The sequence below is a fragment of the Heteronotia binoei genome, chromosome 11, assembly GCF_032191835.1.
Source record: "Heteronotia binoei isolate CCM8104 ecotype False Entrance Well chromosome 11, APGP_CSIRO_Hbin_v1, whole genome shotgun sequence".
Lineage (NCBI taxonomy): Eukaryota > Metazoa > Chordata > Lepidosauria > Squamata > Gekkonidae > Heteronotia > Heteronotia binoei.
This window is the reverse complement of record NC_083233.1, coordinates 18297220-18316024: the sequence shown is the minus strand read 5'-3', so window position 1 is coordinate 18316024 and position 18805 is coordinate 18297220. Positions and strand designations below refer to the sequence as shown.

The 18805-nt window shown below is 47.3% G+C and overlaps 1 protein-coding gene across 1 annotated transcript in view; it reads right to left on the bottom strand.

Annotated features, from left to right (window-relative positions):
• Window positions 1-698: 698 nt before the first annotated feature.
• TBX22 (T-box transcription factor 22) overlaps window positions 699-18805 on the bottom strand; it is a 33703-nt gene continuing 15596 nt past the window's right edge. Inside the window, exons 5-7 of the mRNA XM_060249510.1 lie at window positions 14184-14248; window positions 10270-10355; window positions 699-1315 (exon numbers count right to left, since the gene is read on the bottom strand). Coding sequence (XP_060105493.1) covers window positions 699-1315; window positions 10270-10355; window positions 14184-14248 — 768 coding nt within the window. The remainder of the gene's footprint in view (window positions 1316-10269; window positions 10356-14183; window positions 14249-18805) is intronic.

Sequence of the window (18805 nt, the reverse complement as noted above, 5' to 3'; positions counted from 1 at the left end):
GTAGTCGTCTAGGGCGCCAGCCTTTGGGGGGCACTAAATTGGATTCATATTTTCCCCACAATTCATCTGTGCTTGAAAATTGGTGATCAGCACAGGGGAAAGGAGGGCTCCAGAAGTCAGCCTTGCCTATGGTGCCAGATAGCCTAGGGCTGACCCTGTTCCAGGCTACAACAATGGTAACAACAATGGTAACAACAAGGGGTGCAGGCTCGGCCATTGGGTGAACTCCCGCCCACCGGCATTGCCGCAGGGGCCCAAATTCAGGGGAGCTCCCATGCTGCCAGCATCACAGGGCCCACAAGGTCGGTTTTAACATCCCAATCAGCCTCAGTCAGCTGCAGCCCAAAGGGCTGTCTCTGCTTAGAACGCTTCGTCGTCATCAGCAGGGGTGGCATTCTAGCAGGAGCTCCTTTGCACGTTAGGCCACGCACCCCTGATGCAGCCAATCCTCCGAGAGCTTCCAAGGCTCTTTTTTGTAAGCTCTTATAGGATTGGCTGCACCAGGGGGTGTGTGGCCTAATATGCAAAGGAGCTCCTGCTAGAATTCCACCCCTGGCCATCAGTATCTTGTCTTGATGACCTACGGATGCCTCCAGCGGGTCCCGAAGTGCTCAAGGGCCAACCCATCAGTCTTTGGTGAAGAGTCTGAAAGAGTCAGTGCAGGAAAGGACCAGCTGCGTGCTGTCAAGATGTTCCCCTCAGAGGCAGTGGTTGATTGCTGCCGGCCAGTGGGGATGGCCACATCTGCCCTCTCGGAGAGGGGACGGGAGGCCATTGCCGGCTTTGAAATGGCCAGCCGCATTCATCAGCCTGGAAGGCACTGCCAAGTTATAGCCGTAGAAACCGTACGGGGGGTGCAGAGCACAATTCAGCGCTTCCCGGGTAATGGGACCGGAGGGGAAAATGTTTCCGGACGCGTGCAAACCGTAGAACACGTGACTGGCAGAAGCAGGGCCTGGCAGGCCGGGTCCATTCGAGTCTTCAGCTTTGCCGCTTTTCACGTTCCGGATGCTGAGGGAAGACAGGGAGGGCACGTCCACCATGAAATGGGGCAGGAGGGGAGGGCTGGCCGCGTGGCCCAGTTTGTCATGGCCGGGGAACATCAGCGATGGCTGCCTTAAAAGGCCGGTCGGGCAGAGCCTGTAGCAGAGGGGGAGGCCGAGATGGTGGAGGTAAGATTCCGGGCAGGACATCCCGACGTTGCTTGCAGACAAGTGGAATGCGGGAGCAGAACAGGCGGGGGACGACAGGAGGGAGCCGAGAGGAGAAGGGGTTCCGACGGAGGGAGTCACAGGGGAAGAGCCAGGACTTGCACCTAGAGCGAAGCAAGCAAACGTGCATTAGCAAACCCAAGAGCATGGACGGAGGTTTTCTTCCTTTGCGTCTCTCCTGGGCTCAGACTAGCATGGTCTCGGAGATCCCAGAAGCCAAGCAAGGCCAGCCCTGGTTTGGATGGGAGACTACCAAGAAAGACCAGGGTCGCTATGCAGAGGCAAGCCAACTCTGAATATCTCTCGCCTCGAGAACCTGAAGCCAAAAATGAATAAATAAATGCTAGTGCATAATGCGGACTGTTAGGTCATTCCATGAAATTGATCTGGAGATCACAGTGGACGAGGACATACTGTTTAACTGATGGGATTCACGGCCGCTGGCTGTGCCCAAGAGTGATGCCCTTCTCACCAAACGAGAGACACCACTTCACCAACGGTTACCAGCCTCCAGGTGGACCTCTAATGCCGCTTAGGAAATTGATTAGCAGATATAAGCGTAGCACTGATTTGAGCATTGGTTCCAGACAATAGAAATAAGCCTGTTGGATGAAGGTTGCTGCCGCCAAAACGTGCGGGATGCTGGAAGCGTGTCACTTTCGTTTTTGAAGAAATTTATCAGCACCTTCCCGAATCATCATTATAGAGCAGCGGTGGGCAAACTGTGGCTCGGGAGCCACATGTGGCTCTTTCACACATATTGTGTGGCTCTCGAAGATCCCACAGCCCTGTCGACCAGCTTGGAGAAGGCATTTGTCTCTTTAAATTGCTTCTCCAAGCAAAGGCAGCCAGTGGCTTGGAGAATGCCTTTAAAGTTAAACTTGCTTTCTTTCTACCTCTCCCTCCCTCCTCCCTTCACCATCTATTTCCTTCCTTCCTTCCTACCTACATCTGACATTCATGTCTTGTGGCTCTCAGACATCTGACGTTTATCCTGTGTGGCTCTTCTGTTCAGGAAGTCTGGCCACCCCTGTTATAGAGCATTGTCTCTTTTATTGTAGACTTTTTGTGTGTCATGGAATTGTTGTAACATTGTTTACATTTGAACATAAGAGAAGCCATGTTGGTTCAGGCCAGCGGCCCATCCAGTCCAACACTCTGTATCACACAGTGGCAAAAAATTTATATATATATATACACACACATATATATACACACTGTGGCTAATAGCCACTGATGGACCTCTGCTCCATATTTTTATCTAACCCCCTCTTAAAGCTGGCTATGCCTGTAGCCGCCACCACCTCCTGTGGCAGTGAATTCCACATGCTAATCACTCTTTGGGTGAAGAAGTACCTCCTTTTATCCATTCTAACCTGACTGCTCAGCAATTTCATCGAATGCCCACGAGTTCTTGTATTGTGAGAAAGGGAGAAAAGTACTTCTTTCTCTACCTTCTCCATCCCATGCGTAATCTTGTAACCCTCTATCATGTCACCCCGCAGTCGACGTTTCTCCAAGCTAAAGAGCCCCAAGCGTTTTAACCTTTCTTCACAGGGAAAGTGTTCCAAACCTGTAATCATTCAAGTAGCCCTTTTCTGCACTTTTTCCAATGCTATAATATCCTTTTTAATGCTACAATATCCGCCTTTGTATTCTTAATTGCAAATTGCATGTGTGTATCACCGATATGCTGTTACAATATGTTTTCTTAACCACTGAATGATTGTAATTTTGTTGAATCAATTGATTTTGGAAGCGATATTCAATAGAACTTCATATGATCAATAACTGGTGTTGAATAATTGTTTGTAGTAGCGTTGTTATATTTTTACATGGTTCTCTCCAGAACTTCAGCCTCCATGTGGAGCCTGGAGATCTCTCAGAATTACTTCTCATATACAGACCATGCAGATCAGTTCCCCAGGTTGAAGTGGCAGCTTCAGGGGAGGGGCTATATGGCATTAAACCCCTCCCCAGGCCCTGGTCACAGGGACCGCACTGTCCATGCTGCGTTTGCTTCAGCTCAACATCCATTTTACTGCTAGAGTAGGAAGGCGCATGGAAAATAGCAGCACAGAGATTGGCTGTGGGTCACAAATGCCGCCAAGCAATAGATCTCAACCTGTCCACTCGGGGACAGGGCTTTTTTTGTAGCAGGAACTCCTTTGCATATGAGGCCACCCCCACCCCCACTGCAGCCAATCCTCCAAGAGCTTACAGGGCTCTTCTTATAGGGCCTACTATAAGCTCCAGGAGGATTGGCTACATCAAGGGTGTGTGGCCTCATATGCAAAGGAGGGGGTATCGCCCATGTCCTTAAGAGAGCTCGGTTGCAACACTGGCCGAACGAAGATGGGTTTTAAAGCACTTCCATTTTCCCTCTGGAAGGCCTTCTTTTTAAAAAAAAAACAAGCAAACAAAAAAAGTCTTGGGATGTTGCTGAAGAATGTTAATGCTAACCAGCAGAATGCAGCATTCCGCGCTCGCACCTTATTTGTAACCGCCCGCGTTTTAAAGAAGAAATTCAACACGTGCTTTGCAATTGAATTTAAATTAGAAAAAGTCGCTGGCGACTTCTCCACCCATCTCAGCAATTCATTAGGGCTGCTGGAAAGCCTCCCAGCAAGAGCCTCATCAAAAGAAGATCGGTTTGGCCCCAGTGGGAGCTGAACGCCTGCAGAACAGCTTTCCACTTTGTTACAGCAGCGTCAGAGGGACCTCTGCCTTTCTTCTCCCTCACCTAATCCTTTCAGGCTTTATCTTCTCCTGATCTACTGTTGCATTCTGCATCACAGACCTGTTCCTTTTGCATTTCGTGGCCTTTTAAACTCCAGTGGTTGCTGTTTCTCCCTGCCCCAAACACACACACCTATCCTTGTGTACACATGCGGAACCTGCTGAAGAATTGCTTCCTGCATCTAATGAAGTGGACTCTGGGCATGGAAGGTTCTGCCTTTATCCATCTGCTAGGAGGGCCAGCCCTGCCACCAAGCAAACTAGGCGATTGCCCAGGGCGCCGGCCTTCTGGGGGCTCTAAATTGGGCACCCCCATGTGACTCAGTGACGTTATCAGTGTGGAGGAGGGCACCAGAAGTTAGCCTTGCCTAGGGCTGGCCTTGTCTGCTAGACTTCCAGGTGCAGAGCTGGCGCTGGGGGTTTTGCTGCCCCAGGCAGGCTCCGCCGCCCACCCTCCAGTGGGGGAGGGCTCCCAGCGCCAGACCAAATCAGACCCCATTAGCAGGGAGGGCTCCTCTCGGGGTAGGGTTGCCAATCCCCAGGTGGGGGCAGGGGATCCCCCGGTTTGCAGGCCCTCCCCCCGCTTCAGGGTCATCAGAAAGTGGGAGGAGGGGAGGGAAATATCTGCTGGGAATTTTGTTATACCCTATGGAGATGTATTCCCATAGGAAATAATGGAGAATGGATCTGCAGGTATCTGGGGCTCTGAGGGGGCTATTTTTTGAGGTAGAGGCCCCAAATTTGCAGCGTAGCATCTGATGCCTCTCCCCAAAATACCCTCCAAGTTTCAAAAGGATTGGGGTCGAATTCTATGTGCCCCCAAAAGAAGGTGCCCCTATCCTTCATTATTTCCTATGGAAGGAAGGCATTTAAAAAGGCGTTCAGTCCCTTGAAATGTGATGGCCAGAACTCCCTTGGAGTTCAATTGTGCTTGTCACAAACTTGCTCCTGGCTCCGCCCCCAAAGTCTCCTGGCTCCAACCCCAAAGTCCCCAGATATTTCTTGAATTGGACTTGGCAACCCTATCTCGGGGAGCCCTCTATGCAAATGCCCGCCCCCCAGCTCAACCTTCCCACCATATGGGAAGGCTGAGCGGAGCCAGATCACCCCTCAAGAAGAGCCCTCCATGCAAATTGCCGAGCCGCCTCTTTTCTCTGCCGGAGTCTTGGGCAGGGGACAGAGCTGGCGCAGGGCCTCATCCTTGCTCTCAGGCTGCCTTTCCTGCAGAGGAGGCAGCCCGGGAATGAGGCTGAACCACCTCCATCCTCCGCCCGAATCTCAGGTAGGGGAAAGAGACAGAGCTGTGCCAGCTGGCCCTCACATTTAAAGGGACGGCACACCTTTTCAATGCCTTCCTTCCATAGGAAATAATGAAGGATAGGGGCACCTTCTTTTGGGGCACATAGAATTGGACCCCCTGGTTCAATCGTTTTGAAACTTGGAGGATATTTTGGGGAGAGGCACTAGATGCTGTACTGAAAATTTGGTGCCTCTACCTCAGAAAACAGCCCCCCCAGAGCCCCAGATACCCGCGGATCAATTCCCCATGATTTTCTATGGGAATAAATCTCCATAGGGAATAACAGAGTTCCCAGCAGACATTTCCCTCCCCTCCCCCTGCTTTCTGACGACCCTGAAGTGGGGGGAGGGCCTCCAAACCGGGGGATCCCCTGCCCCCACCTGGGGATTGGCAACCCTACAACAAATCAATAGGATTGCCCTGCCGATATGGGTCTGTGACTTTGTAAGCCAAAATCTGATTTTCATGAATCCACAGCACCTGCCCTCAGTGCTGGGTATCTTATTTCAATGGCTGTGCTTCCTATTGAGAGACATTCTTCCACTCCCCCACCCCCACCCCAAAATGGTGTTTGAAATAAACAAAAGTCCTGGTGCCGCTGAATCCCTTTGAGGGCCTAGATACTCTGATCCCCACCTCCTAAAAGTGGTTCTGTGCAGAGCCCACAATGGATCCTCAGCTCTCGCGTGTGTGGCCGCAGGGATCTGCAAGAGTACGGCATTCACATAAACCCAGCCATGCGTTTGTTTCCAATGGAACATCTGGTTTGGAACATCTGGTTTGGCACTAGAGTACCAGGCAGAAAGCAGGAGAAATTCCTGGGAAGTCTCTTATCATCCCATTAAACATATGGGATGCATCCTCTCTCTTTCTCTCTCTCTCTCTGGGTGTTTTTACACTGGCAGTTTGCGACTCTCTATCGCTGCATTGAAAACTCACCTTTTACATTACCTAACATCCTCACAACTGTTTTGCATCATTGCTGCCCTAAGCGTCTACATTTGTTTCGGTGAGATGAGTTCTGGTGCTGCTGCTGCAACGTTTTTCTCCACACTAGTTTTGATCTGGTCCTTTCTCTACAGGCATTTCAAACTTGTATTGTAGACGTTTTCATGTGTTTTAAAAGACTCCTCCAAAAGCCACCCACAAGGTGCAGTAATTTGCATGAGAACTGTCAGCACTTGAACTTTTTCCATAGCATTGCTTGCCTCATCTTGTAATTTAAATTCATATGGTTCTTGCAGTGTTGACAGGATTTCCAAGCAATTGTATACATTTAACTAAGCACTGGTATTCCGGCTGCCCTCTGATCAGAGACACGCCCCCCCCTCCAAATTGAAATGCTTAAATGTAAAAGGAAAATTGTTAAAGCAGAACAGTGGCAGGCAACTTGAAGACTCTAAAACTCTGGATCAAACTGAATGTAAAAACACCCTCTTTCTCTCTCTTTTAAAAGATGATATGCCCTGCCCCAGTTTTCTATACCTGTCATGTATCTGACATTGGAATCCAAAACAGAGTTATTTTGGTCTAAGTCTGCTCATTTCAGCCCATTTAAATTGGAACTATTATACCTGCAAAGGTCCTGCAAATTTGAGGCTGGATTGTTCTTGTGGCTGAAACGATAGCTAGCCTGGCAAGACCTGCTTAGTATTAAAAGGGGGCTGAGGTGAAATTGCCATGTTTGGCCCCCAATAATATGAAAACTCTTTGGTTAATTGGAACCGTGGTGCCTTCAACGCAATGTGGCAGGAAGTACCCTGGGAGTCCATAAAGACGAAGAGGAGTACCATTTTCGTGCAGCAGCGTGGCTCTTTGAGTGGTGGGATTAATTCCTTTCGCCTCCCCGGAGTGCCTGTTTTACAGTGTTAGAAAAATATCCGTTCTGCCATTTCTGCCCTCCTTGGAAAGAGTTGAAAGCGGAACCCTTCCTGCTTCCAATCAGGCATGTGCAACCAACGCCCTCCAAATATAAACCTTGGTCTGTATCCAGCTGGCCGGCTTCAAGCAATTTAATTGATAGATTAATGAGCGAGAGCTTTCAAAGCAGAATTAAATTCCTCCTTTGATTAATCAGGAAGGCCAGGAACACACAAAGATCCAGGACACGGAGGGGCCGGCTGCCTGCAGGCTCAACTCCCTCTTGACTGCGAGGATGGGAAAAAACCCACCTTAATAATCATCAAAATAGGTTCTCTCTCTCTTTGCAGTCGGTGTCAAAAGTCAGCAGCTATTATGGTGTTCCAGCTCAGAGTTTAATTGGGGTGGTTACCCTTCTCATAAGAAGAACCAACGGGATGGCACTCAGTCGAGGTCCAGTGTGATGCCACGGTTAGAGCATCACTCAAGGACTGGGGAGTCCTGGGTTCAGATTCTTGACTCGACCATGAAGTTGAGACAATGATTCACTCTCAGCCTAGTCTACCTCACAGGATAAAACAGGGAATGTGAGAGAAAACCCTGAATGTCACTCTGAGATCCTGGGAGAAAGGGCAATTTTTTTTTTAAATGCAATAGACCGAAATCACCACCCATAGAGTTAATATTATGGCCAAAGCTGAAATCCTCAGCAGTCCTACTGATTTCATTTGATTTATTCAATATTTAGCCTGCCCTTCCCGCAAATGGGCTCAGGGTGGGGTACACCATTGTCATAATAATCGGGGCTTTTTTTGAGCAGGAACGCACAGGAATGCAGTTCCGGCTGGCTTGGGGTCAGGGACAGTGTTAGTGTGAGCTAACTTACCATTTTTTAGCCTCCAGCTCAAGATTAATGGTCCCAGAGCACACTAATTGATGCAGTAGCTCACAACTTTCATGCCAGTAGCTCACAAAGTGGAATTTTCACTCACAAGTCCCCACAGCATAGAGGGAACATTGGTCAGGGGGTTTGGCCTAGTATAAATGAGTTCCTGCTAGGCTTTTTCTACAGAAAAGCCCTGCTGATAGCAAAAAGACATATAAACAAGATTAAAACGATCCACATTTAAAACCGCAATCTAATCTACCAAGATGGCGGCCAAAAAAATACTTCGTATGTACAATCCAGTGAAGCGTAACTTATCAGCAACTCTTGAGGGGCTGAGTCCACATCAAGTTCAATTGCAGAAGAGAGTGACAGGAAGGGCCTGATGAATAGAGGGAAAGATGACGCCAACTACCTAATATAAAGGCCTGGCGCAAGACCTCCGTCTTACAGGCCCTGTGGAACTGCAAAAGGTCCCGCAGGGCCCTGACCTCTAGTCAGGACCAGCGCGTGAAAGTGGGCCAAGTAGGTAGCCACCTCGAGTGCCACTTGGCCTAGGGGCACCATGAGTTGCCCCCTCTCCCCGCGCCCACTGCCATTCCCTCCCCGCAGCTGCCCGCCAGCCGCCTCCCCGCCACCACCGTTTGCCTCCCCACGGCCGCTCACCCGCCACCATTCACTTCCCCGCATCCACTGCCATCCCCTGCCTGCCGCTACCCCCTCTCCTGTCCCCCCCCCACCGGCTCCCAGCTTGGCAAAGTCCGGGGGCGTGCATGGCAGTGACGTCATTATGATGTCATTGGGGTGCACGTGCGAAAATATCAATAGGGGACAGAGGTTACACGTTCGGCCTAGGGGTGCAGGCACCCCCAGCCCTGGGGCCTGCCTCTACTCTAGGGGAAGCTCATTCCACCAGGTTGGAGTCAGGGCCCAAAATGCCCTGGCCCTAGTTGAGGTTAGTTGGACGTGTTTTGGGCTGGGGATCACCAGAAGATGTTGATCTGCATTCAGCGGTGCAAAGGATCAGGCAGCACGAGACTAAGCTTGGGGAGGGATGATAGCTTAGTGGTAGAGCATCTGCTTGGTAAACAGAAGGTCCCAGGTTCAATCCCCGGCATCTCCAACTAAAAAGGGTCCAGGCAAGTAGGCATGAAAAACCTCAGCTTGAGACCCTGGAGAGCGGCTGCCAATCTGAGTAGACAATACTGATTTTGATGGACCAAGGGTCTGATTCAGTATAAGGCAGCTTCATATGCTCATAAGTGAGGTTGTTGTCCCCTCTAAGCTGAGTGAGCATGAGAAGGCTCAGTTTTTTAGCCTCCAGCTCACACATTTTTGCCTTAGCTCAGTGGAAAAATAGTCCCCTAAGGAAACTAATCTATGCAGTAGCTGACAACTTTAATGCCAGTAGCTCACAGAGTAGAATTTTTGCTCACTAGACTCCACAGCTTAGAAGGGAGTATGGATCAGCTCTTGAATACATCATGAGCTCTTGCGATGGACTCAAATATATGCCTGTCTCTCCAAGCCAAACTTCACACAAAATGGGGCTTTTGATAGGAGCCCCCAAAATGTCCCTTTAAAAGCAACTGTATGTGGAGGAGTTTGTGCTATAGATTGAGGATGAAGCACTGGATAGTGGGAGGTGGTTGGTTACCTTTCTTTTTTCAACTGCAGTCCAACTGCAATCCCAAAATGGCAGAAAAGGAAGAGATAACCAGGATACCATACCTTGAGAACTATCAGACAAGCTTAAATTGGTCAGAGGAGATGAAAAAACCATAGCTGAAGGTCTGGAAAATACTAAACATTAATAGCATCTCAAAGTAAATGATTTGCTGATGGGGGAAAAAAGGGGGGGGGGCGGAAGTAACCTTTAAAAAATTTTAACTTTCTAGCCTAGCAGGTGAAAAATCAAACCAGCGCTTATTGCAGGCTAGAATTTCCCCTGAAAATCAGGGGGTTTTTGTAGCAAGGAGCTCCTTTACATATTAGGCCACGCCCCCTGATGTAGCCAATCCTCCAAGGGCTTCCAGGGCTCTTAGCACAGGGCCTACTGTAAGCTCCAGGAGGATTGGCTACATCAGGGGTGTGGGGCCTAGTATGCAAAGGAGTTCCTGCTACCAAAAAAGCCCTGCTGAAAATTAACGCTAGGTCCTCGCTCAACGTATTGATTCCAAAGCAGTCACTGAGTTGAAGCTGCCACAAAAGCACAAGATTATTGCACAGTGTCCAGTAACCATCGTCAAATGCACCGAGGAATTAACACTCACCTTGAGTTTCTCCCCCAAACGATTTGAAGTCCAGAGTCAGCGATGGCCTCCACGGATACGATTCCAGCAGTCCATCCAATACTCCTCTAGAATGTGAGCGTTAGTTCAATTAGTGTGCGGAAAGCATGGTTTGCAAGCTGGTTCAGATGTTAAATATGCTATGGGCTTTTTTTGTAGCAGGAACTCCTTTGCATATTAGGCCACACCTCCCTGATGTAGCCAGTCCTCCAAGAGCTTACAGGGCTCTTAGTACAGGCTCTACTGTAAGCTTCAGGAGGACTGGCTACATCAGGGAGGTGTGGCCTGTTATGCAAATCAGTTCCTGCTATTAAGAAAAGCCCTGTACATCCCACATGAGCAGAGTGGCCAGATCCCCAGGAACTGGTGGCGGGGCTGGGGCTGAGTGGTAAAGCATCTGCTCGCCAAGTAGAAGATCCCAAGTTCAATCCCTGACTTCTCCAGTGAAAAGGATCAGGTAGGTGAGAAACAAACACCTCTGCTCGAGACCCTGGAGAGCTACTGCCAGTCCAAGCAGACAACACTGCTACAATATTTGAGTCTAGTGACGCCTTTAAGGCCCACAAAGTTTAATTCTGGGCATAAGCGTTTGTGTGCATGCACACTTCTTCAGATACCCGAGTTAAACTTTGTGGGTCTTAAAGGTGCCACTGGGGTGTCAGACAAGGACTCTTGAATCCCCATTCGGCCGCCAAGCTCGCAAGCTGACCCTGTCCAAGACCCTCACACATGCTTGAACTGCCTTATAGTAAAGCAAATCCTTGGTCCGTCTAGGTCACTATTGTCTTCTCAGACTGGCAGCAGCTCTTCAACATCTCCAACAGAGGCCCTTCCCATCACCTACTGCCTGATAACTGTTTAACTGGAGATGCCAGGATCAGCTCTGGGACCTTCTGTATGCCCGCAGATGCCCTGCCACTGAGCCACGGCCCTTCCTAACCTACCTCATATTGTTGTGAGGACAAAACTGGGGCAATAGAATAATGTATGCCACCTCGAACTGCTTAGAGAAAGGGCGGAGTAAAGCTGTGTTAGCAATTCCACCCACAAAGACGTGCGACAACAAAAATATCCTATGCGATCCGGGTGTATATTTCTGTGAAAATCTGCACAGTTGGTCTGATGTCTATTTATTTTGACCACTTTGTGGAGATAGTAAGAATATGGGACTGGGGCAAATCTACTGCCTGTATTGCTCTGTATTTCTTAGATAGGACACAGGACTCAAATCCATCTGATACCACAGGTAGGACATTATTGCAATTGGCAACATTCGAACCAGACCATGATTCTAGGGCCTGCGTGGCCTGCCAGTTTGTTTCTGGGCATAATTCAAAGAGCTGGTTCTACTGGTATTTGAAGAACAGGGCAAATGACCATTAACCCAGATTGTCTAAAGCCCTGATCTGTGCTCAGGGACAGATTTGTGCCATCTCTCAGCAAAAGAGTATAGCCTGGTTCCCCTTTTCCTTTTGTTTCTGCTCTTTTCTTCTCTAACCACACTCTTTCCTTTTGGCCTCTTCCCTTTGGCTCTACCTTTAAATCTCTAACTATTCCCTTTTCCACTTCAATTTGCTTTCTCAGCTAAAGAGGAATCATACTTTTATTTAAGTTCCTCAGTTACTTTTTATTACTTTGTATAAAACCCGAGAGAAGAAACTATGCCTTTCATAATTTTATTTGAAGTACTAGTCAGTGAACTTGGCATCTGACCATTTCTTGGCCAGAATTCTCTGCAGCATACACCAACACAAGATTCCAGTTGCGGGGAGAGCAAGGCACAAAGAAAAAAACAGAGAATTTTTTTTTTCTCTCTCTTGTAGTCTTTGGACACTCTTATCATACATTGGCCACAAATATTAGACACCATCATTCCATGCTTTTCTGCTTCCCTGACCAACACAACGCATGCAAGATGTTTTCCTCTTGTATCTGTTTCATGCACAAGTGTTTTTCAAAAATTGATTCCCACTGATTTGCAAACTAAGAGAGCAGAACTGTGTGTGATTAGAGTGGGGAAACTGTCCCTTGCCGAGACCTTAGCAGAGGCCTGCTTTTTTTCATATGGACATAAGATTCCCTTCTGCTCTAATCAAGCGGATGACAATATACATCATAGCTTTGCATCCTTTACCAGCATTCCTTAAGGCCCCCTTCCCGCCTTCTGACTATATTAAAAGGACTCTGATCTCCATTCCTACTCTACTGTGTCTGATGAAGGGAACTTTGACTCTCAAAAGCTTGTACCCCAAAATTCTTCTTGATCTCTAAGGCATTTCCGGTCTTGAATCTCGATTTCTGCCGTGCAGATCAACACAGCCACAGTGTTAAAAAAGCTTTCTGAAATAATCCATCACCACAAAATAATCATGCTGACATCCTCCGCTTTACTTGGGCATGAAAAAAGTTTGAATCCAGCGGCACCCTTAAGACCCACAAAGTTGTATTCAAGGTCTAAGCCGGAGATGTCGAAGCCATTTGTTATGAGGGCTGGATCTGACATAAATGTCACTTTGTCAGGCCAGGTCCTGGTACTGGAGGTCCCGGTTCCTTTCTGCTCTAACCATACTCTTTCCTTTCAGTCCCTTTCCTTTGGCTCTACGTTTTAATCCTTAACTACTTCCTTTTCCATTTTGATTTGCTTACTTGGCTAAAGAGAAATCAAACTTTTATTTTAAGTGTCTCAAGCTACTTTTTTATTACTTTGTATAAAACCAGATACTGGTTCTGAAGATATCAACTTTATAAAGGACGCTCAAAATACAAACATGCTTCAAATATTAACATTCTTACACTATTTCCTTGCAATATCTCCCTAATGCCTACCCTTCCACTTTTACCATTAGCACTGGCAGGGGTGGAATTCTAGCAGGAGCTCCTTTGCATATTAGGCCACACCCTCCCAATGTAGCCAAACATTCATGAGCTTACAAGACTCTTTTTTGTAAGCTCTTGGAGGATTGGCTACATCAGGGGTGTGTGGCCTAATATACAAAGGAGCTCCTGCTAAAATTCCACCCTTGAGCACTGGGACAGTATACATGAACATACTGCACAGCCTCTTTCCTTTTTTGTATCCTTAGAAGCTCACCGATTCACCAGTCTCGAGCAGCAGAAGACATGTATTCCATTTTTTTAATGCAAGAGCTAAAAGGACTGAGACAAATTTTGCCATTGCCGGAGTGATTTTAGTATCCTTATCACTGAATAAAACAGCCAGGGTTTCAGGAGTATGGGGGTACAGTAGGTTGAATAAAGGCTTCGTATAGTAATCCCTCATAACCTAAAAAAATTGCATTCTAGCAGAGCACGAATCAATCCTTTTAAGGCCACAAGGGCAGATTTTATCGGTGTTGGGCCTATTAAAAAATCTCGCTTGCAAAACCATTGTAGGTACAATGTTCAGTCTCGCAAACCAAAAAACCTCTGTAATAACATGGGATGGTAAGATAGTACATATTAGGGGGGGTAAAGATTTTGGGTAAGAAAGACCAAAAAGGGGGGGGGGATGGGCAAACTCTGTGGGATCTCAGGTTCAAACTACTATGGTCTATTTTGAGGACTCACCCATCTCAAAAATGTCAATGATCAGCTTTCTAACTTTCATCAGTTTCCCACTCAGGGTTTTTATCCAGGTTGGCCATCTTCAGCAAAGAGCTATTTTAACCTCAGTTTGAAGGCAAAAGGCCACGTTCTTGCTTCCAAGGATATCTGTCCAGATTCTGCTTGTAATACAATGTTTGACACAGCAGGGGATATTCAATATTTTCCTTAAGAATTGGGCTAGTGGTTGATTGATATTGTCAAAGATAACTTTCATCCAAATAACTGAACCGTAAAATAATTATGGGGACAAGATTTTTATTTGTAATAAACAAGTGAGAAAGCTCACGTACCTGTTCCTTCCGGGGTCTCTAAACCCTTTAGCAAAGGGATTCCGATCTATCTTCAGCTTTGTAATCTAGGAATGTTTTTAAACAAAGAAGAAAAACCAGACATTGTATTGTGAGCTACGCAAGGCCGAAAGACCCAGAAACTAGGTCAACAGAATTATTACCCACACATGTTCATTATTGCGACGTTTATACCAGATGACTCAATTGCAGTCTGAACTAATCATTCTAATGCAACAGTTAGTGGGATTTCAGAACCTTCATTTTTTCTACTCTGGCACTTAATTGCTCATTCCAAGATAATTTCAGCAGACAAGCAAATCACCTTGCACAAAACCATATTAATAGACAGGTTCTTCCTGTCAGGCCCAGCAAAATTCATTCTAATTTCCCCCTGTATTGAATGTGGTGGGATAAGGGGGACGATGTTCCCAACTCATTATTCACCTGGGGCACCAAAAATTCTTCAGCTAGCCCTACTCAGGGAAGGTTTTGTCAGGGCTCTTTTTGTAGCAGAAGCTCCTTTGCCTATTAGGTCACACCTCCTTGATGTAGCCAATCCTCCAACAGCTTACAGAGCTCTTCTCACAGGACCTACCGTAAGCTCTTGGAGGATTGGTTACATCAAGGAGGTGTGGCCTAATATGCAAAGGAGCTCCTGCTACAAAAAGAGCCCTGGTTTTTGTTAATATTTCTGACTTAGGGGGTCTCCTACAGGAGTTCAACGAGAAGAAAATAAAGGTCTCACTAACTGGAGCAAAGAAAAACACAATAATGGTGCGGTAGAAAGAAGATCTCATTCCAAAAGATTAATAACCCCTACACGTCTCACATTAAGCTTCTTCAGGGAGATCTGTGGAATATAAACTCAGCATCATTTCCACTGCCCCGTTATTTTATTTTTGTCTCTGCTCCTATAGGAGTTCACATTCTTGGTCTAGAGGCAGTGCCGGATTGGTGGCCCCTAGGCAGTCAAAATCTTGGCGGGGGGGGGGGGCTCGCAAATAATCTCAGAGTCTGAGCACTCGCCCCACCACCCATGGCCCGGCCCCCGCTGCAGCCTGCAGGCACCTTCTCAAAAGCCCCTTTGACAAAGCTGCAGGGGAGAGGCAGAAAGAGGTAAACTTGGCAATGATGCCAGCAGCAGCCGCACCAGGCAAGTCAGGCAAAGAGCAGCTCAGTTGCTGGCTGCACATGCAGGCTGGGAGGGCGGCAAGCAGAGGGAAAACCGGGGGTGGGTGGGGTGGGGAGGGGAAGCCAGCACAGGTGTGGAGTCCCATAGGCCAGTGCCTAGTTGTTAACCCGGCTCTGTCTAGAGGTTTACTGTACTACTAGTGCTGCTGCTGCTACTATACATCGTACACATCACATTTCCTTTATTGGCATGCATCAGATTATAAACTACTACTACCATCATCATCTTTGTATCCCACCCTTCCTGCAAGCAGACTCAGGGCGACTAACAGGCCAAATGGCAACTAAAAAACAAGTGCAACATTAAAACCATTAAAAAAATTTTTTTTAAAAAAAAAAAAGACACTGGTGCTACACATGAGAGTAAAACAAGCCAGTTCCCCAGAAATATTATCAGCTTTTCACAGTGACTGTCAGCAATCCTTAGAGGCGATGTTACAATCGCTGGGAGGCGGTAGTCAAATCCAAGTGGGTCAGCCAGCGGCCAGCAGTCAGATCCAGTGGATCGGCAGCCCTCTCTCATCTTTAGATGTTATATGCGAGCCAGAGCCATTCAGTTTTGCAGACCCTACGGAAGGACAACTCCTACAAGAGCTATGGCCATTCCAGCGGCTGCAAGTAGAGGAGTGGGGAATCAAACCAGGTTCTCCCAGATAAGAGTCTGCACACTTCACCACTACACCAAACTGGCAAGCACTGTCGTTTCCGACTCTGGGGTGACGTTGCTTTCACAACGTTTTCACGGCAGACTTTTTACGGGGTGGTTTGCCATTGCCTTCCCCAGTCACCTACGCTTTCCCCCCAAAAAGCTGAGTACTCATTTTACCGACCTCAGAAGGATGGAAGGCTGAGTCAACCTCAAGCCGGCTACCTGAAAACCCAGCTACCGCCGGGGATCGAACTCAGGTCGTGAGCAGAGCTTAGGACTGCAGTACTGCAGCTTTAATACTCTGCACCATGGGACTCAGATACAGAGGGAAATCCCTTTTGGGAAACGGAGATGGTAAGTTTACGAGTTGAGCACTGAAGAATGACAGTTCAGAGACTGTGTTGGCTAAGACAGAAGAGAACGGGATTTTGAAGTCCAGCGAATTCAACAGAGAAAGGGCATTACTGTTATAAGATAGCAGTGGACAGGAATAGTGACAAGCAATGTTCCCTCTAAGCTGCAGAGCCTTGTGAGCAAAAATTCTACTTTGTGAGCTACTGGCATTAAAGTTGTGAAATACTGCATACATTATTATGCTCTGGGGTCATCCTTCCTGAGCTAAGACAAAAATGTGTGAGCTAGAGGCTAAAAATCTGTGAGCTAACTCAGTTTAGAGGTAACACGGGTGACAAGACGTATTCAAGTATCCTGATATGACACAGCCCATTTCCCAGGGTGAGGTTTCTCTGTGTTCCTTACACTGCTGCTGCAAACACAAGGTTCTGCGCTCATGCGCTCTCCTCCGCACGCTTTCTTCTCTCAGCCCCTTGCAGCTGCCATTTCACCTGCATCGTCCCCCTTGCTGCACCGCTGCAGGACCTTTAAAGGGCTTTCAGCACTATAGCGTAACCCACTGTTAGTTAAAAATAGCAATCGCTATAGCACTACAGCAAAATATGCTGTTAAGAGAAACCAGTTCGTAGCATCTTTTTAACCTATCTCACCTATGACTTCTGTACCAGGGCTAAGCTTGGAAGTAGTTTGTCCTTAAATGGGGACTTCATAATAATACACTGGATATTGTGTTTTTGGTGCCGTTTAAAGAAGAGCGCAGAGCGGTGGCAGCAGATAAGAAACAGAAAGAGCCGAAATCCATCCAAGGTGAAAACAGGAATAGCAGAGACAGGCTTTTTGCCACAGGAACTTGCATGTTCAGAGACACTTTACTGCTGAGTAACAGAGACACCCAATGCTGGAGACTACCAAAAAGAGAAGAAGGCAGTCGCTTACAGATTTTTCCGAAATGCCTTCCCACAAAAACAAACAGAATCTGTTGGATTCTCTTCTGGTCCAAAAGTGCCCTTTCTGATTTTCTTGTGAGATAAGTAAGGAGGACTCTCCATGAGTTTGTCAAGCTGCCTAAACTAGTAAAGGTAAAGGGAAGCACCAGTCGTTTTTTGACTCTGGGGTGACGTTGCTTTCGCAACGTTTTCACGGGAGACTTTTTACGGGGTGGTTTGCCATTGCCTTCCCCAGTCATCTATGCTTTCCCCCCAGCAAGCTGGGGACTCATTGTACCGACCTTGGAAGGATGAAAGGCTGAGTCAACCTGGAGCCAGCTACCTGAACCAGCTTCCACTGGGATCGAACTCAGGTCATGAGCAGAGGGCTCTGACTGCAGTACTGCAGCTTTACCACTCTTACCTAAACTAGTAGCCACAACCATAACTAATGGCAGGGACTTCCTCTTTGCTGCAGTTTGGTTGCGCTGGGGAATTTCCTTGGCAAGCATGCCCTGGGGGGGGGGGTGGTCAGATGAGTTGCCTTAGAGATCTATCACACCTGCATTGTAGATGCAGGTCTTTCTCCTCCAACTCTACAGCTTTTTCAGAGCTACAGCCCATTTCCCCTCTTAGATCTCTCTCGCTGGATCGAGGCTTGGAACTTTTCCAAGGCGTCACATGGGACACTCCAGCACTGGTCCTGCTTCTGGCTTGGAGATGAGAACAACCATGCAATTGACTGTGGAGGTCTTCAGACATAGAGTGTCACGCCACTAAGGACCGCACGTCAAGATAGAGAACTCACAGGTATGAATAGGCAAATAAATATAGAACATTCTGTGAGGGTTTTTACTAACGCATGTAATACCAAAACAATTTTTACACTAAACGATATTCAAAAGTATTCCAAAAATTCTCTTCTACAAAAAAATTGTACAATGTTTGCAGAGCTACACAAAGTCCAATAAATTCCAAAAAGGAGATGACTGCTTCCCAAAACTGGTGTTGGAATACTATTGAATATTGTTTAGTATAAAAATTGTTTTGGTATTATATGCATTAGTAAAAACCCTCGCAGAGTGTTCTATATTTATTTGACTAAGGACCGCATGGCCGATTTCAAGGGCTATCTCGTTCCGTTCAAATATCACCATTCTAATTTTGTTTCTCCTGCACAGGAAATGAACCGATGGACCTTTATTTTTGGAAGAGTTTCCTTTTCCTTGGCAAGAATTCCTTCCACCAAAATGAGTCCGTTTTTCCTCGCTTTTGGCACATACGACATAAAAATTGTAAATAAATAGCATGCGAGAACGATTCATAAAAACCCAACAGCCCTAAAGACAACAATGGCCACGGTGAAAATAGGAAAGACAGGCAGAAAGATGCATGGACTCATCCTGTATCAATTCGTCCCTGAAGTCAAAAGTTTGGGGTGCGTTGTGCTCTTTGATTATCCATGGAACACAGCCCGGCGGCTATAACAATGCACTTGTGAA